We start from the raw sequence: 23,261 nt of genomic DNA on the forward strand, positions 1-23,261 counted from the left end.
TTAGAACAATTCCTATAAATTGCATGTTCAGTAAATACTTGTAGAATAAATGAATGGGTGTATAAGGAGTAGTGAAGAGAAAGGGATTACCCAGTTTAAGGAATAACCTCCTTCATAGAAGACGTGAACTGACATTCAGGAGAAAGTGGAAAGAAACAGTGAATGCTTACTCTGTTGTTCTATAATCATTTAATCTAATTATTTTTTATTGAGTAAATTCATAGATTGGTTTATTTACAAGCTCTCCAAATAAACATCAGAGATTATAATCTCTTTGCCAGCAGAAACAATTTTTTTCACTCTATATCCCTAGTACCAACACGGCACCTAGTACATTTTAAGTCCTCAATAAATGTGTGTAACAAATAAGTGAACTGGGTGTTAGTAGACCTACGGTCTAATTTTATCTTGGTCACTAGTTTGCTGAGTAACTTGGGCTAGTCATTTTCCCATTGTACTATTTAGTTTGCCCCTCTGTGTGATGAGGGCTTTGTGCCTGATCACCAATGGGATCACCTAATCTAGACATTTATATTTTTAACTTTTTTACTGAGATATAATTCACATGACAGGCATGAAATTCACCATTTTATTTTTTAATATATCTTTATTGATTTCAGAGAGAGGACAGGAGAGGGAGAGAGAGAGATAGAAACATCAATGATGAGAGAGTCATCGATTGAGCCCGCAACCGGGGCATGTGCCCTGACAGGGAATCAAACCCCGATCGCCTGGATCCTAGGTCGATTCTCAACCACTGAACCACACCTGGCCGGGCGAAATTCACCATTTTAAAGTGCACATCAGTGGTTTTTAATATATTCACCAGCTTGTGCAACCATTAATTCTGGTACATCTTCATCACCTCAAAAAGTACCCTGTATGTCTCAAAATCCCACTCCTCTCAACATCTGGAAATCACTAATTTACCATCTTTCTCTATGAATTTGCCTATTCTGGACATTTCATATAAATGGAATCATATATAATGTTTTCAGTGGCTGTCTTATTGTAATGATTTCAAGGTTCATCCATGATGTAGTATGTATAAATATTTTATCTGTTTTTTATTGATAAGTAATATTGACTTATGGACATATCACATTTTGTTTATCCATTTATCAATTTATGGACACTTGGGTTGTTTCCACTTTGGAGCTATAATGCTGCTATGAACATTTATGAACAGATTTTTTTGTGTGTGAATGTATGTTTTCATACAGGAGTGGAATTGCTGGGTGATATGACCAGTCTGTGTTAGAACTTTTTAGGAACTATTTTGAGGCTATTTTCTTTTCTGCTAATAATGGATAAATGTTCCAATTTCTCCACATCTTCACCAACACTTGTTTGTTTTTGTTTTTAGTAAAAATTTTATATATGTAAGGTATATAAAATGATGATTTGATACACATATACATAGTGAAATGATTACTATAATCAAGCTAATTAACATGTCATCACCTCACATAGTTACTACTTTTTTTATGAAACCACCCGAAACCTACTCTATTAGCAAATTTCCAGTGTGAAATATATTATTAACAACAGTCACCATTGCTGTACATTAGATATACAGATTTATTCATACTACATAACTGCCACTTGGCACCCTTTGACCAACATCTCCCTGTTCCCCAAGCGTCTCCCAACCCTTGGTGATTACCATTCTTCTCTTTGCTTCTGTGTAATCAATATTTTAGATTCCACATATGACTGAGATTATGCAGTCTTTTTGTCTTTTTTGTCTGGCTTATTTCACTTAGTATGACGTCTTCCAGGTTCATCCATATTGTTGCAAATGGCAAGATATCCTTCCTTTTAAGGCTAAATATCACATTTCTTTATTCATTCATCTGTTGGGGTATGCTTAGGTTGCTTCCTTGACTTCTTGTCTTTTGAATTATAGACATCCTAAGTGGGTATGAATTCATCCTCATTTAGTGCTCATCACTTATCATATGAGGGTGATGTCTTGAGATCTATTTTATAGTGATGGCATTGGAGGTTTAGAGAGGGTGAGTAGTTTGCCCAATTCCAACAATTTGGAATCTTATTCCAGAATTCATTTGTGTACTATAATATTGTACTTCCTATACCCTGTATGAATGCTGTTCTGAGAAGGAACCAATCCTTCAACTCACCACAGTTCTTTACCAGTAGCATTTCATTATTTTTCTCCCATACTTCTTATACCACTTGTATGTAGTATTTTAGTGAGTCCTTCCATTATCATCATGGACTCATTCATATTCCATAAGTGCTGTCCATCTGCTCCCTTAGCATCTCTTGAATCTGTCTGTCTTTGCTGCTGCTGCTCCAGTTTAGATCTTTCTCATTAGCTGTCCCCTAGCTGCTCTTCTTACCTCTAGTTTCTCTAATCAATTATACTTTTCATAATGAACCCTAAGGTATATTCTAAAAACACATGTAATAATGCCATTTCCCTAAAAAATTTATGGTCCTCTGCACCCCATGATAAAGTTCATACTCTTGAACATGGCCTTCATTGCCTTCATGATATAACCCCAAACCACCTTGACAACCTTATTTCCAGCTACTCACACTTTTCATCTAAAATATGTTTCTATGATCAAGCCACACTAAACTTTTTATTTTAATTTTACATTTTCTTAGACAAACCATGATCTTTCACTCCTCCAAGTTGTTCTGTCTGAAATCCCCTTTCTCCTTTTTTCCACTTATTGTAATCCTTCAAGTGCCAGCTCAAATGTGACCTATTTTACAAGATCTTTTCCAGCCCGTCAAACAGAATTAGCACTGTCCTCCTCATAGCACTTATTTTTTGTGATTCTACTTGTATTATAATAATTGATTTATTTCTCTTGCTGGACTAGTGTGCAGCTTCTCAAACTCCTTCCTACCACTTACCCACACATAGAAGAGAAGCCCCCGCTTGGCTACTTGCTTATTTTTGAGACCTCCTTGACTAATAAGGATTCACTCTCAAGTCTCTGCAGTTTCTGAAGTGTGTCTGTGTGTTTTTCTTTGTAAACGGGTGTCTGGTTAATAAAAGGGAATGATACTGAACTCTTATTAAATTTGAAGGAGCAATGAACTCTCTTTTCAGAAAGAGTGTGAACTCTGGAAACAGACTTCACGTTTTAAAAACTAGTTCTACCACACTGATTTTGTAACACTGAGCCTCTTAGTGCCTTAGATTCCTTATCTGTAAAATGGAACTACTAAGAGTTTACTACTTTAGAGACTAGTTTTAAAGATTACATGAGATAATCCATGAAAAATATTTAGAACAGGGGCTGGCACAGAGAATGTGCTCAAATAATGGTATCTGTTATCATTACCATTATTATCACTATTATCATTGCCATTCTATCATTGTTATCCAACATATCCCATTCTCTATTTCTGTGAGCTAGGAAAAAATTATTTCCTATGTGGAAGTGACACTGTGTAAATGAACGTCTCAATGAGACTGTACTCTTTTTTTTAAAAAAATATATGTCTTTATTGATTTCAGAGAGAGGAAGGAAGAGGGAGAGAGATAGAAATATCAATGACAAGAGTAATTGATAGGCTGCCTCCTGCATGCCCCCCACTGGGGATAGTGCACGCAACTTAGGCGTGTGCCCTGACTGGGAATTGAACCTTGATCTCCTGGATCCTAGGGCTATGCTCAACCACTGAACCACACCGGCCAGGCAAGACTGTACTCTTATACTGACTGCATTAAGATGATGATGATACTGTTATGACCTGTAGGACACAACTAACCCCTGCTGTGTCCTCCGAAGGAGAACAGGGTTGGTATTTTCTAGGGTCTTTCCACCAGAAGAAGAAAGTATTCAGATGGAAACAAGTAACTGAGATGTTGGACCTAAAGCATGTGGGAGAAGGAATTCATGTCACTGTTTATTTCATTGTTTTCACAGGGTAAATGTGCTTGCAGTTACTCCTAAGTGCTGGATGTTTAAAGGTGGCCTCTGCCACAAGACATATCCTGGAAGCACGTGATCTAGTTACAGGGCAGTCGTGTGTTTATGTCCCTACTAATATTTGTGAACCTTTGGCCTTTGGTAATTATTTTATATATATATGATTTCAGAGAGAGGAAAGGAGGGGAAGAGAGAGAGATAGAAGCATCAGTGATGAGAGAGTCATTGATCAGCTACCTAGCCCGCAACCCAGTCATGTGCCCTGACTGGGAATCAAACCCCGATCTCCTGGATCCTAGGTCAATGCTCAACTGCTGAGCCACACCCGGCCGGGCTTGTAATTCTTTTGTTTAGCTGCTCTAGTCTGATAGCAATTATGTTAGGGTTAAGAAAAGCAGGGCCATATATCTACCCTGGGACCAGAGAAGGGGAACTATAGAGGAACTCTTCTTGGCCCTGACCCCTATGGTGATGATAGCAGTGATTGGTGACAGGTTCCCAAGGAGAAGAAAACCCTCTGTGGGGAAAAGTCTTTGCAGTAAGACTTAGCCCTTCTTTCCCACACAGAAACTCTTGCCTCACTGCCTACTTGGAGCATAATAGTATAAATAATAACCAACAATTATTGAATGTATATTACGTACCAGGCACTGAAATAAGTATATCATCTCATGTAATCCTCGCCACAACCTCAAGAGGTAGGTACTGTTATTATTCCCATTTCTCTGTGGAGAAAATTTGAGGTACAGAGAGATTATGAACTTGCCCAAGATCCCACAGTTGGTAAGAAGCAGAACTAAGAATCAGCACCTAGCTCCAGAGCCTCCATTTATGTTTTTTTAATTGATTTTTAGAGAGAGAGCAAGGGAGAGAGAGAGGTCTATGTGAAAAAGAAACATCAATCAGTTGCCTCTCATACACACTCCACCTGGGAATCGAACCCTCAACCTTTTGGTAGCTGGAATGATGCTCCAACATTTCTGTTAACATTTTATTGTAGAGAGTTTCAAACATAAACAGAAGTTGAAAAAAAGTATAACATATTCCCCATGTACCTATTACCCAGCTTTGACATTTACCATCACACACCCAGTTGTGTTCCATATGTACCCCTACCCAGTTCCCCAACCATGACATCATGCCATTTTATCCATAAATGTTTCAGTATGTATCTCTAAAAGGTTAGTACTCTTTTAAATCAAAATTGCAATGCCATCATGTCTAAAAGAAAAGAAAAAACAAAACAGTAATTCTTTTATATTACTACCTATTTAACTAATGTTCACTCTCATTTTCTCATATTTAATGTTTTTAAAAATCAGGATCCAAATAAGATCCATGAATTACAATTGGTTGACATGTCTCACAGGTCTCATTTAATTGACCAGAACCTCTGTTCTTAACCACTATACTCTGATCCAAGCTTCCTATTACTAAGGGAGGTGACAATCTCCTTATAGAAGAAGTTCTCAATCGGGGGTTCATTAACAGTTTCAGGGGACTACATTAATTTCTTAAAATTAGTTTTCAAAATTTTGCATGTCCTTGTGTAGGTTAATTTTTCTAGGGAGAGTATCTCTGGCTCTCATTACAGTCAAAGCTTTAAGTCAATAAGACTCAGAACAACTGAAACATGTACTATTGTCACAGGGAATTGTATAGACCACAAAAGCTAGAAGAGCATAAATGGCTAGTTGGGTTTTGTTTTCTATGAAAATAGAGAAAGAAGTTAAATTCTGTTAAGTTTATTAACTTGAAATTTGAGAGATCTTTACAAATTACTTTTATTTTTTCTCTTTCTTTTTCTGTGTTCTTTTTTTCTTTTAATTTTATTTTTGTTTGAAATATTACAGATGTCCCTTTTCCTCCCCAATGACCTGTTCCACCCCCTCCCATCCCTCTACCTAGTCCCTCTCCCCACTATTGTCTGTGTCCTTGGGTTGTGCATATATGCATATAAATTATTTGGTTAATTTTAAAGTCAATAGAAATAGTTAAGGAGTAACTGGTAACTCATGTCTCATTTATTTATATACTTATTTATTTATTATATTTATTATTTATTTTTATTGATTTCAGAGAGAGGAAGAGAGATGGAGAGAGAGAGAAACGTCAATGATGAGAGAGAGTCATTGATCGCCTGCCTCCTGCGCGGCCCCCACTTGGTATAAAGCCTGCAACCCAGGCATGTGCCCTGACCGGGAATCAAACTGCAATCTCCTGGATCATAGGTTGATGCTTGACCGCTGAGTCACACCTGCCAGGCCTGATGTCTCTTTTAAAAAATTAATAGAATATACAATTGATTGAGAACCTGTAAGTTCCTTTTGAATTACATATCCATTTGAATAAAGAACCTTGGTAGGTTGTGGTTTTATTGAATTATAGTGGTGAAAATAATACTCAGATCTTTATTTGAATTCCCTATCTGATGTAACTTGTGATTCCATATGAACTGGGATAGATAGAGACTGATTTTGTAAGATATTGTTGATTTGATCTACAATACTAACTTCTTTGAAAATGTGTACAATTTTTCAATACCATGTATGCATGTATAAAATGAAAAGGCGATAAAGGTTATCATTAACCTTCCCTCTTTGCACCAACTTTTCCTAGATGAAATTCAACATGTAACACCTAATGGCACTATCACCGACAATACAGAAGTCCCCAAACCACCACAATACCCCAACCTGTCTATTCAGAAGAGTGGGGAACCTGATCCTGGGAGGAAGTCCCCAAGCAGACTTGCTTCAGATAGCAAATTGGAGTCCTGCCCCGAGGTGGATGTGGGGAAACTGGTGTCTAGGCTGCAGGACGGAGGAGGGACCAAGGTTATACTGAAGGTCACTAATGGACCTGTGTCAGTTTCTGGGCCCACCAAGGCCCTCTCTTTCCACATAAAGAGACCAGCTCCTCGGCCCCTGGCTCATCACAAGGAGGGTAAGTACTTGGGAATCCCAAGGGAACCAGAACTGAACCCAACTACTTTGCACCTTGAGATCTTTCTGAAGTTGGAGATATTTAAGTAGGAATCTGTTCCATTTTACTACCACTAATATTGAAATGGTAAACAAGAACTTAAAAGCCATTCACAATAATTGCTAGAATATAAGCTTCATGAGGACAGGGAATTTTAGCCTCTTTTATTTATCTCTATATCACAAGTGCTTAGAGCAATGCCTAACTGTCACAATAGTAGGCAGTCATTATTTGTGGAATAAATTAATAATTATATTATTTATTAATATTATTATTGGTACTGTTGACATTTATTAGGTATCTGCTATGTGCCTGGCATTATACTAGGTACTGACAGGCTCTTTTTGATCCTCGCAACCTTACTGTGAAGAATGTATTATTATTGTTCTCTTTTCTACTAGAAATCTGAGATTCCTAGTGGTAAGTAACTTGCCAAAGGCTACTAACTGGCAGAGCTGTGTTCTAAATCTTACCAAGGCTGATAGGCACCAAAGCCTATATTTTTTTAATAAGACACAAGTATCACTTTACCTTTTTATAAGAAGCTTTGAATCTGTGAACTATTGTTTTCTTATTCTTACTCTCCAGTTTTATAGAAATAGGGACAAAGGGGCACAACTTCTGCAAAACACCCAGCAATTCCACTTCTGGGAATTTATCTAAAGAAACCCAAAACACCAATCAGAAAGAATATATGTACCCCTATGTTCATTGTGGCATTATTTACAATAGCTAAGATCTGGAAACAGCCTAAGTGTCCATTAGTAGATGCGTGGATAAAAAAGCTGTGGTACATTTACACAATGGAATACTACTCTGTTGTAAAAAGAAAGAACATTTTACCCTTTGAGACAGCATGGGTGGACCTGGAGAGTATTATGCTCAGTGAACTAAGCCAGTCAGAGAATGATGAGTACCATATAATTTCACTCATATGTGGAATATAATGAACAGGCTGAACTAACAAGCAAAACAGAGACAGACTCATAGATAGAGAGCAGGATGACGACTCTGGTAGGGGGGAGGGCTGTTGGGGGTGGAAGGATTGAGCAAAATATAAAAAAAATGAAAAAGAACTCATGGAGCCCAGCCAGGCGTAGCTCAGCAGTTGAACGTCGACCTAGGATCCAAGCGATCGGGGTTCGATTCCTGGTCAGGGCACATGCCCGGGTTGCGGGCTCGATCAATGACTCATCATTGATGTTTCTATCTCTTTCCCTCTCCTTTCCTCTCTCTGAAATCAATAAAGATATATTTAAACAAAAAAGAACTCATGGATATGGACAATATTGTGGTGATTGCGGGGATGGGGGGTGTGGGTGGAGGTGGAAGAGGGGATAGGGGGGATAACTGGTGATGGAAAGGAATAAAAGAAAAAAATTACAAATTCAGGATGTGGCTGGCTTCTGCAAATTTAATTGGCTACAACATGTGGAGACTCATGTAGGGATGTTGGGGCTAATCCAGCAGGAGTTTGGGGAGAATATATGAAGACAGTATGGTAAAATAGAAAGAATATGGACTGACTTTGATAGCACATAGGCTTAGATCCAAACCCTGATTCTTTTACTTTCTAGCTAGATAACCTTCCGAAAATGTGCCTTATGTTTTATATTCTGTCCTGTTCCAAAAATGATTTAAGGCATTTCATAATATAGAAAAACATAAGAACTTAAAAATAGTAAGAATAATTTATTTAATAAACATGTTTATTGAGTACTTACCGTGTGTCTGGACCCATTCTAGGTCCTGAGGATATTAGAGTAAATAAGACACACAAAGTCCCTGCCTGCTTGAGGCTTATATCAGAGCTTAGCTAACTATGGCCTCAAATGGTTGTAAAAACTCAAAAGAAAAATAATATGTATTACACATGAAAATTACATAAAAGTCAAATTTCCATGTCCACGGACATATGCCCCTTCATTTACATATTGCCTAGAGCTGCTTTTGCACTACAATAGCAGAATTGACTCGAGGCAGCAGAGACTCTGTGGCCTGCAAAGCCTAACTGTCTGATATTAACTGTCTGATACTTTACAGAAAAAGTTTGCTAACCTCTGCCTTAGATTCTAGAGTACAGGTAAGAAAAGTTGAGGCCAAGAGGGGGAAAATGTATAATAGTAGAAAGATGGAAAGAATGGAGTTAGTACACAAAATGTTTGCTGTGAATCCTTACACACTTGCTAGAGCATTTTAGCTCCAAACTTTCTCGAGAAAACAAAAAAGGGGTGGGGGGAATCAATGGTTATATAATTCCAAGTTCTTCAGGTGACAACAACAAGCCCGTTGTTGAAATAAAGCACAACTCTTCTGCTTTTGAAGTCAGAGAATGTTTCTAAGAAGCATTTTTTCCCCATGGATTGTTGGATATAACAGCCTCAGTATGGGTTGATGACGTGGTCTCAGGGCATAATCCAGTAAAAGCTATTCTGTGGGGGTCCCATAAGATTTTCCCTAAGTAATGACTATGCATTCTCTGGCTCAACACACTGAAGCATCCGTATGATTATAGTTGTTATTTAACCTTTTTGCACCTTGGTTTCCATGCCTATAAATGGGAAAAACAGCTCACTCCACAGAATTATTGCTAGGGTTAAAAATGAATAACAAAATATCTGACATAAATCAATATTCAAAATATGTTATTAATTCCCTCCCTTTGCCTTTCCCCTCTGTAAGACTTGTCTCTTCTGAAATAGCCAAGTAAGGCCAGACCTCTATGTAGACATCTGCTTCAATTTATAAGTCATATATTGACCTTCACATCAATCTGGTAGAGTTGTGTAACTTAGCTTACGTTCATCTCAGTAAAGTTTGTTTTGCCTGTCACCAAGCCTTAAGGTCAGCCAGATCCTATCAACTCAGAACACCAGTAACTTATCCCTCCCTATCACTTCTGCCTTCACCATCTTCTGCTGCAAAGTTAAATCCCAGCTGCATTCCCCTCTTTCACTTCCTCCACAGGCCTGCCCCATGCTGCTGGTGGCCACTGCTCTAATCTAATGGTTTCAGTTAATGAAAATACTGACCTGACTGTCCAGTGTAAGCCCAACTATCTAAATTTCTGCCACAGCATTGCCTGGCTTTGCTTTCTGCCTCAGGCTAGTGTGATGCAGCTTTTTTCAAAGCCACATGCTTCCAGCCTTGGCTACAGAAAACATAACTGAGGTAGTAGTTCTAGCCTTGGTAGAAAATTAAACCTCTGTTGTTGCCTCTTTGGACCTTGCCCACTCCCACCTCCTACTTTCTCCCTTCCTAACATTTTGGCTACCACTCCAGTGATAGGTCCCAAGAATGAGAGCAGATAGCAATTAAGCCAAAGCTGCAAAAAGCTCTGACTCTGAGGTATAAATGATGGTTGTTAGTCCCAGTTGTTAGGCCAACAGTGTGAATGGCAGTGTAAGAGGGAGAGAGCTGTCACCTCAGCAGACCCACTCTACACCTTGCAGTTGTCACTCCACTTCACCTGTGTTGCTCAGAGCTTTGCCTATCATACTGAGAGTCAGTGTACAGGCCTCATTGCTTTAGTGATCCAATATGCCACTGTCCTGTCCCCTACCTTCACCCCTTGCATTGATCCAACATTCAAATGGACTTGATAGTCTCCAAATTTTTTCTTAGCAATTAAAAATAGCAAATGCAAGGTGCGTGTTAAATTGCTTTGTTCCATGGAAGTCAACTTTATGAGAAGATCGATATTGTTTGCTGATATAATTTTCTCAAGGGCCCTTTTCTATTCCAGACGTCGAACTGGATACTTTCTCTTCTGTTGTATCTAGTCATTGTGATAGGCCTATGAGATAGGTTTTGTTCTCCCCATTTCATACATGGAGAAACTGAGACCCAGATAAGTGAAATAAATTGCCCAGACACCTAGTTTGTAAGATGTAGAGATGAGGCTTGAACCTAGACTTCCTGGGTACCACATTCTTATTTCATAAGCAGCTTTAGCTACCCTTTCTGTTTTCTAAGAACCATTCATTTGAGGGAAGCAAAATTATACAAGCCCAATTTCCTTCTTTCCGTTGATGTTACTGCCTGTTACCAGGCCTGGCTTTGGAAAGGGTATTTGTGTAGCTTCTACAGTGGGACTTTGGGCTTTCCTTTGGGGAATGGAAGGGCAAGACATTTACTTGCATGTATTTGCTTATTTATTCAAACATAGTACTATGCAATGGGACAGACGAAGATTAAAGTTCATGGTCCCTGCCTTCCAAAGGTTCATGGTGAGGCTGGCATGTAATCAGTCAGTCCCAGTCCATTGTGATCCATGTTCTAGTGGGGGTGAGAAAAAATTCCAGTAGGAGAATGAGGCAAGGAGCCCTTCACTCTGTCTGAGGTAAAAATGGGGAATATATTCACGCTGGGACCCTATACCATGTGAGTTTGGGGGCCCTTAGCTCTTTACTTCTGTCTTATGGGAGAGAAAAGAGCTAAGAAGGGGATTCTGATGGCATGCTCTTGGGCTTGGAGAAATAGTGCTGTAAGGCCTTGCTCAGCCACAGGGCCATCAGTTCTCCAGTGGGATGACGAATGTTATGAGTGGCATTTTCATCTTCTCTAAAAGTATTAGGAATAGACTGGCTCTTACAGTAATGGCCTATGCTGGCCATTATCCAAATTTTCTTATTTGGACTCATTATGCTTTAATTATCTACTGTGTTTGGTTTTCATTCTCTGCCTTCCCTGGAGCCTAACTCTAGATTGATCCAAAAGGGTCATTATTGACTAAAGCAGATAAGAGGCTTTTTAGGTGAGTATGGGGCAGTATCATAGAAAGAAAGATATAATTCTAGAAGATGAGGAATCTACATGAGGGAACAATCTTCCCTTACTCTGTGCCCTTGGGTTGGATGTAGATGGATATAAGGAAAAGTGGAAGAAAGTTGGTTAAGGTTGAAGACTGATAGCCTAAGAAATCTATGAATCCTAAGATTTTTTGGTTATAGTCATTTGACAGAGAATGGGGAGGGGGAGAACAGGTCGAGCTGGAGAGAGAAGTCAAATTTGTAGTAAAAGTCAGGTTGTGGACCAAGGTTGAAAAGAAATTAATAGGAAGTATAGTTTGGTAGAAAGACCATAGGCTCAAAGGCTTAGTGGAATCTTGGATGCTACTTAGGCTCCAGAGTCTCCCAGATTTGTGTTTGAATCCTGCCTCATCCTAGGTGTGGGACATCGGACAAGCCACAATCTCTATGAGCCTTAGTTTTCTCATGTGTAAAATAGAGATAATAATTATGCCCATAGGGTTTCTGTAACAATGAAATATCTGTGTGCTTGACATATAATGTATATTCAGTAAAGTGGCAGCAGTTGTTTTGCTTTTATAAGAGTCTGATTACTAACTACATGGTCTTAGTTAGGTAAACGTCACTTCTTTGAGTCAGTTTTCTCAACTGTAAGTGAGGACAGTGCCTACATTGCAGGCAGGGTTTTTTGTGAAGTTAATTAAATTAGGTATACAAGGCATCTGGTAATATAAGAGAAGTTCAAAAAATGATAGTGCTATTTGGTGGGTAACAACCTCCCAGGAAATGGCAGGCATGGAAGATGGTAGATGTATAATCGTTCGTATTTTGGAGCCTATGAGAAGAAGCCTCAGGCTTCAAATATGGATGCCAAAAAAGAGCTCAGAACTACTCTTTCCACCCTCAACCTGTCTCTGACCATGCTGAAAACACCGAGAAAGAGGAGAACCATTGTTGAGGGGAAGAGGCAAGGAAGGATTCTTAGCCCTCCCTCAAGGTCCAGCTCAGGTCCTATTCCTTCCACGAAGCCTTCTGACAATCCTGCCCCAGGGTATTCTCCCTTACCTTACTTCTTTTTGGCACCCAAGTTTGGCCCTCTAATGTGGATGCTGAGTTACAGTATTCACACATTTCCCATGAGTGTGACTTCATACTCCAATTCAGTTTTAAGCCTCTAGAGGGTGAAGTCTATGTTAGATCATTTGTGTGCATTTCTTATGAGAACATAAGGTTGGGCATAAAAGCCCCCAAGCAATATCCAATATATTGAATACTTTTCAATTTAAGTTTCAGAATAACCCTGAAATTTGGGTATATCATGTTTGTATGTATCACAGATGGCACAAGTGGGGACTTAAAAAGGGAAAGCTTTTTTCATTGTCCTTTTAATGGGCAGAACTACATTTTTCTTTACTCAATAAATATTTCTTAAATACCAGTTGCATGCAAAGCAATTTACTTGTGCCTCTGGTGAATACAGAGATGAATCCTACCTCAAACAAAGCAAGTGTTCAGTAAAAAGGTAGATAAAATTTTACCAGTTATTTTATTACCATTACCACTATTGTTATTATTACTACTAATTAAAAAAACAGCAGGCACTGGGAAGAACAGTGGCTGCAGATACAGGACATAGGGGTTTCAATCATCACTCTACCACTTACCTATGTGATTGTGGGTGAGTCAGTTCACCTTTCTAAACCTCAGTTTCCTTCTTTGTAAAATGGAGACAATAAGTAAGATCCATCTGTTCTTTCTTTCCAAGTTTATTGTGAACATCAAATAGTTTTCTGGGAGAGTGCTTTGAGTGGTATAAAGTGTGCTAAAAAAATCAGATTACTATTATTATTTGGGTCATTTTTTTCTTCAGTGTACTCAGCCTGGTGCTAAGAGGAATGGCATGTCCAGAAATGTAAGACACAGTCTAGTTGGGGAGACAGAATTAATATGTGTGTACATGAATAGTATCTGTTTCATTCTTCCACTAGAGCACCAATCACACTGTATTATTATTATTTCTTTTCATATCTGTCTCCCTCATTAGAATGGCTAGCTGGAGGAGCTAAAAAACCCATATGGTAATATATAAGCACTTCATGAGTGTTTACATGGATGGGAATTAGCTATGCCAGCTGGAGTGTTCAGAGAGGTAAGATTTGAGCTGAGCATTGAGGAATGGGTACAATACAGTTAAGACATGAGAATAGGGGCATATATCAAAAAAGAAGCAGGACAGAGTCTAACACTTACTTACCCCTGCTGTATGCTAGGCATTCTCTATAGGTTATCTAATTTAGTCCTTACAATCACCTTGTGAGGAGGGGTTATTATACCTATTTCCCAGGTGAAAAAATTGATAGTCAGAGGTAAGTAACTGCCCAGGGTCACAGAGCTTGGAAGTAGCAGAACATGGCCTCAAAGACAGGTCTACCCAACTCCTGACTCTCTGTACTTTTCACTATACCATACTGTCTCACCTAGAAGTAAGAGTCAAGAGCTTGCTTTGATAGGATAGTGAGGAGACCAATTTGACTAGAGTGGAGCTGGTAGTTATAGTCCAGAATTAGTGCCTGGGATGATAATTTGGAACCAATTCATAGAGGGCCTTGAATTTATGTTAAGGAGTTTGAACTTTATTCTGTACATAGCCACTGGGAAGATCTTTAAGGAGGAGAAAAACAGTGTAAAAATACTTAGGGTAAATCTTACAGCAGTATTATATGGATTAAAGTTAATATTTTTTACATTTACCTTAAAATTTTTATACAAGAAAGCTTAATGAATGTCAAGATCTACTAACACCCTTGCATAGTTATACATGTGCCTGTTTCCATACTGTGTTCATCTGGCCATTACCACTTTTTGTGGACCTTTTTTCACTTATATTATTTTATATACATATATTTTTTGACCTGTCCCAAGTCCTTGTCAGTTCATACTTAACACGTATTGGTTAAATGCTTGTAAGAATTGACTCAGTTGCTTAACCTTTGTGGTTGGGTCTGACATTTTGCTGTTAAGAAGCATGTATTATGCCCATTGTATTTTGTTTTTTTAAATTTCTTTTCTTTTGGGTTAAATTCCTTTGGATCTTATCCCCAAAGTGGATCAACTGGATCACTGAGTATGAACTGCCTCATATGTGTGATTTCTGCATTTCATCCACACTGTTGCAGAATTCTTGATGGCTATCTAGATAGAACAAGCCCAATGTACAGTGCCACCAACAATGTGTGAGTGCATTCATTTCACCATATTCTTTCCAGAAATGTCTTATAAAATTATGTATATTTATTTTATACTGACTGACCTGGATACTGGAGACTGAGAGGCAGGAAGGCAGTGTAGGAGACTGCTACAATAGTCAAGGCCTAAGTGACAAAGGTTTGAATTTTGGTGGTGGTGAATTTAACAAATTCAGATTCATCATCAAACATTGACTAAGCACCTACTATGTGCCAGGCACTGTACTAAACATATTAATGCCTAATTAAAATATCTCAATATCTTGGTAAAATACTGTATTATTCATCTTGATTATATAGATAAGGGAACTGAGACTCAGCAAATTGATGTGACATACCCTACGTTACACAAATGTGAACTTCAGAGCTGGTGTTCAAACATAAACTTTCTGAAGGGGTAACTGCTGGAAGAATTATTTTAAAAAATACAAAACTCCAGAGTTGTTAGTGACCAAAGAGAAATGGGTGCCAGGGGAAGTGGCCTAGATAACTCTGATATTGTGTAGTTTTCCATTTGGCTAACCATCAAGGTTCTTGATGTTGTTTTCTCTTGCAGGAGACTCTGACAGTTTCAGCAAAGTGCAGCCTCCAGGAGAAAAGCCAACCATCATCCGTCCACCAGTGAGGCCTCCAGACCCTTTCTGCCGGATAGCTACTCCTCAGAAAACAGAACCAAAGCCAGATATTGTAGCTGGCAATGCAGGGGAAATCCCGTCATCCATGTAAGTAGAGTTATTCCTTATCCTTGACCTAAGGCCCATCTTAGGCCACCAGGAATGCTTTCAGGATTACCATTATGGCTTTGAAGGGTGTACAGTGCACAGTCCTGGGCATCATTCACTTCGTAGTCTATGGGAACGTACAGACCAGTCCTGTTCAGAGTGTTCTACTCAACATTGAAGGCTGAGAGATTTCTCCAAAGCTGATGAGTTCGAACTTTAGTACCTAATAGGAGACCCATTGTTTCTGGCTATATTGATCTCTGAAGGGTGATAAGATTACCTTCTGTTTTCATGCTCACTTGGCTCTGGAATTTTTCTTTTTTCTTGTTATTACTACTGGTTTTAAAAGTAATTTAATGAACAAATTCATTCACTGTAATTGTGCTTTGAGGCTTTTTTTTTTTTTTTTAAAGCAAGTGTATGCCTTTTTAAAATTCCAAAATGACTCAGATCCTCCAGAGAGCCTGAGCTGATGTCCCACACACCTTCCTAAGGCTGGACTGCAAACCAAGAAGCCAGAGATAAAGCTGTTACACTGGGACAGTTCTCAGGGACTGGCCTTGTTTGGCCACAGTCAAACTGGCTGTCTTCTCCTCAGTCACTGCCTGGGACTCTCATTATAGTTCCTCCTGGTTTTTACTTTTTCTGTGTCTCTTGTTTTCCATAATTGTAAAATGGGGCAAATCTTTATTTTATTTATTTATTTTTCATTGGTTTTAAAGAGAGAGGAAAAGAGAGAGAGAAGCACTGATGTGAGAGAGAAACATCGCTGCCTCCTGCATGCCCCCTACTGGGGATGCAGCTTGCAACCCAGGCATGTGCCTTGACTGGGAATAAAACTGGCGACCTTTGGTTCATGGGATGATGCTCAACCAACTGAGCCACATCGTCCAGGGCATAGGGCAAGTTTTTAAAAAGCTTCAGTCATTTTGACCAATTAGCTAAGTGTATTTCATAATGCCAAAAATTATACTTTGAAACCTAGGACTCTTTTCACTTATTTCTTCCAAGAATAACCTGAATGAGCAACATACTTAGACCATTCTGAACCAACAGGGAGCAAAGGTATCAACCATAGCCTTGAGAGTGCCTATGGTCTCTGAGCCATTTCACATTCTGATACTTGGCTTTCTCCTCAGACCCAGATCCTTTGCAAGCTAAGGCAGAGCCTGGCATTCATGGCCCATCTGATTTATATTTTCTTGTTCTTACATTGGGCATTGGTTCTCACACAAATTCCAAAGCAACTCATAGGACTTGGTTGGCTTCTGTTTACAGGGTGGCTTCCAGGACCAGGTTCTTTGAAACAGCTTCCCGGAAAACAGGAAGGTAAGAAAAACAATATCACTTTTTAATAGATGTATCAGAAATATTTCATTTGCTCTTTTATATTCTCTTTTTTATTTCCCTGTATCTGTTTTTTGTCTCTGTGTTGTCCCTTTCTTTCCACAACTCTGTCTCTGTCTCTCACCCTGTGTTTCTATCTTTTTTCCTCTACCTGTTAGTCTCTTTGTCTTTTGTCACTCTATTTGTTTCTCTTACACTGTTTCTTTTGGTGTCTCTGTCATTCTCAGTCTCTTTCTGTCTCTCCTTGTGTTTTTCTACTTATCTCTGTTTCTGCCTTTGTCCCTCTGTTTCACTCTGTTTCATTCTTTTTCTCTCTCCCCTTGTCTCTCTTTCTTTACCTGTTTCTGTATGTTTTCTGTCTCTCTCCCCATGTCTCTCTTTCTTTACCTGTATCTTTGCCTCTCTGCATTTCCATCCCTTTCTCTTTCTGCTTTTCTCTCCCTCTCTCTCTTTCTCCCTCCCTCTCTGTGTCTCCCTCCCTCTTTCTCTCTCCCTCCCTCTCTCTCTCCCTCCCTCTCTCCCTCTCTCTCTCTCTCTCTCTCTCTCTCTCTCTCTCTCTCTCTCTCTCTCACACACACACACACACACATACACACACACACACACAGTAATCACATGCCAAGTTGTATTACAAAAACTTTGCACTCAGTGTAGGTCTTATTTTTTGTTAGTTTACTTATTTAGAACCTATTATATTCTTAAGGGGCAGCTCACAAGAATATATAGAATGCAACACTCTAATATAAACTGTGTTAGAATAAGCATAGCCCTCATTTCAGAGGTAAACATTCTATTTAAGTTGTTGTTCTAAAAATAGCTGCACATATAAATCACCTTGAAAAATTTGAAGGAAAAAAACAAACACAAAAATCCTGCCTTCCACTCTAGACACACTAAAACAGAATCTCTAAGAGTAGGGCCTGAGAATCTGTTTTGTTTTATTTCCTCCTTCTCTCTCTTTCTCTCTCCCTCCTTTCCCTTCTTCCTTTATCTTAAGTGCTGATACAGACTGTCTAAGACCTGGCATTTGGGACTGTCTTGACCAGAACAGCCTTCAGGGACTCTTTTGTGAATGTGCTTCATGTTGCTTATGAGAAAGTTTGAAATTGTGCTTCTGGATGGGTAACAGGAGTATAACTCTTGTAGGTGGTTAGTTAAAAGCAGAACAGTGTGCCTTTACCAGTAGTGAAATGAGGTAAGTTAGACATCATCTAGTCAAAACTGTGGGAGCTGCCTCACCAGAACATGATTCTCCACAGCAGGTCACCCTAGTTCTGCTTAGCAGACACTCACAGGGAACCCTGGGCTAGGCCAAATTCTCCTTAGGTAATAATTTACCATTTATTCTATTATAACAAATAAAAATGAGGTTAAAACCCCAGATTTCTCTTACTGATAGAATGAAAATAAAGTTTTCACCTAGAACATTTTTGAAGCAGGCCTAATAAAATGTTTACCTTGAGGGAAGAAAAGGAAAACAGATAAAGAGAGAGGGAGAAGGAGAGGGAAAGGGAAAGGGAAAGGGAAAGGGAAAGGGAAAGGGAAAGGGAAAGGGAAAGGGGAAGGGGAAGGGGAAGGGGAAGGGAAAGGGAAAGGGAAAGGGAAAGGGAAAGGGAAAGGGAAAGGGAAAGGGAAAGGGAAAGGGAAAGGGAAAGGGAAAGGGAAAGGGAGGGAGGGGAAGAGAGGGAAGGGGAGAAAGAGAGAGAGAGTTTAATACTCTTAATAAAGTACTCACATATGAACAGGACTACTTCCTACTTCTTGGTGGTCCTTTCTCCCTCTTTAGAATAAGCCATATGAGAAATAAATACCAAGGAAATAGAGTGAAGTAAGCTAGAATTTGCATAATGAACTGGGCACATCTGTAGGAAAGCTTTTTAGAAGAGGTGATATCTGATCTGGGATTTAAAAGATAAATAGAAACACCAAAAAAATGTGAGGGATTGGTTTGTAGCCTTGGACAGAGAGCCAAGACATTGAGAAGGAATATGTAAGAGGAGTGAACATAGTCCAATAGAATCCTTAACGAAGACTGACTTCCCATGCGGAAACTATAGCTAAACGTGTTGAGAGCATGGAAATATTGGTAACTACTGCCAGGACTTTGGCAGCTAGTGGTCAGGAAAGTCTTGGACCAACTACAACATAAGGTGGCACTTTAGGCTGGAGCACCATTCTGCCTACCTTATGTCTAGGCCTCTGGAACCTAGATTAAATCTTTTTCTCTAGATTCCATCTTGGTAGGAGTGTATATAAGACCAAAGTGGGTACACCTATTCTTCAGTATGCCATCAGCCACCATCCTAGGTACCCACATGTTTCTCCCACTCAGCATTTACATCGGAAACCACCCCTTCTGTATAGGCCCCCACATTTTAACCACCACCTGTATCATTGAAACTTCATGCTGGCTACTGGTCAAGATCCTCAGACTAGCCAGTTAATCCCATCTATGAACATTGTTGCCAAGCTCTTCTCTCATCTCTAATGAAAATTATGATCTGTTTAACTTTTGTTCTGCCCCTTTTTGCTTCTAATTTGTACACCTGACATTTGAATGACTTCACTCCTTCATTCATCTCCCTTTCACAACAATTTTTAAAAAATAAAACAAGGGAAAAGAGAGGTGGTTCATCGAGAATGGGGGTGGGGGAAGACATTTCAGTAACACAGGTTAAGGAAGTGATTAGTGTCCCACTTTGGCTAGAATGTGGAGGTGAGAAGAGGGAAGCTTAGCTGGAGGTGAGTCCAGGAAGAGGGATTGGGGCCAGATTATAAAGGCCCTGTACAACATACTAAGGAGTTTGGTCTTTATACTGTAGTCCATTGGGAGTTATGGAAGACTTTTAAGCATGATAATGCATATTCAGAGTTGTTTGAGTTGTAAGAACAATAATTCTGTTGGTGATGGGGAGTTTAGATGGGAAAATAAAGACTGGAGTGACCAATTAGGAGGCTAATCATCCTGACAAGAGTTGATAAGGCTCTGACCTCTGGCATTGCCAGTAGGAATAAAATGGAAGGAGAGGTTTGAGATAGATTCACTTAAGACCTTGTTGACTTTTCAAACATGTAACATGGAGGATTAAGAGAGGAAAACCTAACCTTGGGTAATTAAGTAGATGGTAACAATAATTAATCATGGAGGAACAAGTCTTGTGGAAAAGTTGTTCTGCTCAACTTTGGACACTGTTTTTGAAGTCCCTATGGGGCATCCAGATGAAGATGTTCACTAGGTAACTGCAACATAAACTAGTAGTTGGGGCTGGACCTACAAAGATTTAGTGTAGAACTTTTGAGTATAACTATTAGACTTCATGAGGGCATTCACATATACCAAAATGTGAATAGTAGCTCTTTTGGGGGCAGAATCCTTAGTATTTGGTGGTGATTGAAAGCATGGATGGGAATATGACCACTCAGGAAGTAAGTGTAAATAGACTTACGAGAGAGAAAAGAAAAAAACAATGCTGAGGATATAGCCCTGGGACCAGCTGTTGCCTGGACTATCTTGGCCACACTAGATGGGGGTTTGACTCTGTAGGATTGTCTTTTCCCTCCATCTGTCTTTAGACAAAGCTAATTTAGGACTGATCTGAGCACATGAAGAGGCCAGGCAAGGCTGAGTTGGTCTTCACATCAATGGAGGATTCATGTTTTGCATGGCATTTGCCCTCCTTCCTTGCCCGTCTTCCTATTAGAGATAATTACAGAATACAGTATTTGGTCTTGGGCCAATTTCTCTGGGCTCCCATAGCCTTCCACAGTCTTGCATTCAAGGCCTGGCACATAAAATGTTTTTGTGTCTGGGAGACTGGCCTCTCTAAAGCTGCCAGAGAGGTAGCTCAACCTATAAGCATGGAGCTGAATGCTTTGAAAAATATGGATGGAATCACTCCCCCATTTTTAAAATATCCACATTGACACTGGCACATAATGACCACCCTTACCCTTGCTTTACCTTTCCGATTATGATTTCTAGAGTCTTAGTGAAATGTCTTTCTTCTTTTACCCACAGTTCTCAAGGCAGACTTCCTGGAGATGAGAGTTGAAGACTCAGGTATGTAGTCTCCCACATTGATTAGAGAATCTTGTTACACATAAGCCTTCCTTATAGGATCTGAGTTTCTGAGGATTGGAATACTGTGTTGGTTCAGAGGGTGGAAACTTACCTTCATGCCTCAATTCATTACCCTATAATTACATGACCCTTAAACTTATTGCCTTCTAATTCTGAGATTCTCTGTGTTTTTAAGTCTCTTTCTTTTCCTTCTCCCCCAGCAAAACTACAGTGTAGTTTTACAAATTGCCTTTGAATCAAGTTTGTTAGGAATCCTAGACTGTGACATTTTGGGCAAATACATTTCATTCTCTGAGCTTCAGTTTCCCTATCTGTAAAATGAAAAAGTTGGAACCTTCTAACTCTGGCATTCTTTGGGTCTATAAGATGATCAGTAACCTCTCTTGGCATTATAGCAGGTACCAAGAGTCCATCTTTGTATCTGTAATAAGACTTCATTCCTTCAGACCAAATCACTATTTCAGTGTTACCCCCCTGAAACTTCCTTGGTCCTTTAAATTTGTCAGACATAAGGCACTTTCACATTCATTAGATCATTTGATTCATATCAAATGCCAGATATAGAGAGGATAATGTGTATTTTAACTCAACAAATAAAGGAACTGAGGTTCAGAGAGGATAGGTAACTTGCCAAAGTCAACAGGAGCCATGGAGATCATGGAAATTCTTTATCTGGGAGTTCTGATTGTTTGACTATCAGATTGCTGGCATAACATGAACCAATATACACATAAATGAGATCCAGGTGTCTGGAGCAGAACTTTCCATGTGTTCCTCAAGCTTCCTTTTCTTTTTTATCACTGCTAGTCCTCAGAGATGCAGAGCTTGATAAGTTTTATCCTTATCAGCCCTCGTGGAGGTGAAGTCCCAATAAAAGGAAGTTTGTAATTTTAGTGCTATAAGTGCTATAAAGGCAGTGGCCATGTTACGGTGGGTTGGGGGATAATCTCAGAGGTATCAGGCTTCTGCATCCCTGTAGACTTTTTGGGGATTAGAGTTGAGGCCTAAGGTACACAGTTTCTATTCCTGAATATAAGACTGTCTTAGGCCCTGTTTCATGGGATCAGAATTATAAGGGCCTTTTCCTAGCTAGGCCCTATTAATCAGAAGGTTAGCTACCAATTGTATGCTTAGCTAACTATCAAGAGAGGCCCCACTGCTCAGTGGCTAAGTGCTTGACCAGTCCTAGCTAATTCCCTATTCTCTTCTTTCCCTTTCAGGTTTTAAAAGCTTTGGCCTCAGAAGACCCTGTTCAGGTTCTGGAAGGGTCTTCTTCAAACCCTGTGTGCTGAGTCATTTTGTGCTGAAGAGCAGCTCCTTCCTGGCCCTGCACCTTCAGGCTCTGGGATCCTATATATAGGAGACACATGTCCTAGAACAGGTTTATTTCTCCTTTTTATTCTGTCTTTATCCCCTCAGAAGGTCTATCTTGAGCTCCTGTAAGACTGTGAATGGCTGAACTCCCTCAAGCCAGACTCTGCATAAACCAAGCTATCCACTGACCAGAGCTCAGTTTTCAACTCTTCTCTGAACTTCCTGCCTCCTCAAAAGGACATCAAACTCTGAAAGATTTGGGGCTAACCACTGATCTCAAAGGTTTCACCCTGAATTAAAAGCTGCTTGGGTTGGGGCCATTGCTTACCTTGGAAGCAGGGGAGTAGGAACGTTTGCTAAACGTTAGAGAATCATAACATGTATCTTACTGATGATGTGGACCCTGGTGCCAGGTTGGAGCTCTGGCACTGCAATATATAGCCAAGAACCTGTCTGCTCCTGTGGGTCCAGACAGCTTGGGTGATGCCTGCCACAAATCCTCCATGTGGACCCAGGAAGGTGGCCTTCCTGCTCTTGCATATAGCCGCTTAGGACATATCCATAAAACACGTTTTGCATGTCAAAGCCTAGTTCTGTTTGAATTATTCTTCTGCCTGTTTTGTCCTGGCAGCTTCCTTTCCAAGCAATCAGGAAAGAAAAAGAAAAAGAAAAGAAGAAAGAAGAAAGAAGAAAGAAGAAAGAAAGAAAGAAAGAAAGAAAGAAAGAAAGAAAGAAAGAAAGAAAGAAAGAAAGAAAGAAGAAAGAGAGAGAGAGAGAAGAGAGAGAGAGAGAGAGAGAGAGAGAGAGAAAGAAAGAAAGAAAGAAAGAAAGAAAGAAAGAAAGAAAGAAAGAAAGAAAGAAAGAAAGAAAGAAAGAAAGAAAGAAGGGAAGGAAGGGAA

General features: G+C 39.5%; 1 protein-coding gene across 2 annotated transcripts in view; it reads left to right on the top strand.

Annotated features, from left to right (window-relative positions):
• OPHN1 (oligophrenin 1) overlaps positions 1–23,055 on the top strand; it is a 507,400-nt gene extending 484,345 nt beyond the window's left edge. For both annotated transcript variants that reach the window (XM_016203882.2, XM_016203883.2), the window contains 5 exons: positions 6,537–6,863; positions 15,455–15,620; positions 16,899–16,949; positions 20,986–21,027; positions 22,269–23,055. In XM_016203882.2, the coding sequence (XP_016059368.1) occupies positions 6,537–6,863; positions 15,455–15,620; positions 16,899–16,949; positions 20,986–21,019 (578 nt within the window). In that variant the 3' untranslated portion in view covers positions 21,020–21,027; positions 22,269–23,055. The remainder of the gene's footprint in view (positions 1–6,536; positions 6,864–15,454; positions 15,621–16,898; positions 16,950–20,985; positions 21,028–22,268) is intronic.
• Positions 23,056–23,261: the final 206 nt, after the last annotated feature.

Source organism: Miniopterus natalensis, chromosome X (genome assembly GCF_054644295.1).
Source record: "Miniopterus natalensis isolate mMinNat1 chromosome X, mMinNat1.hap1, whole genome shotgun sequence".
Lineage (NCBI taxonomy): Eukaryota > Metazoa > Chordata > Mammalia > Chiroptera > Miniopteridae > Miniopterus > Miniopterus natalensis.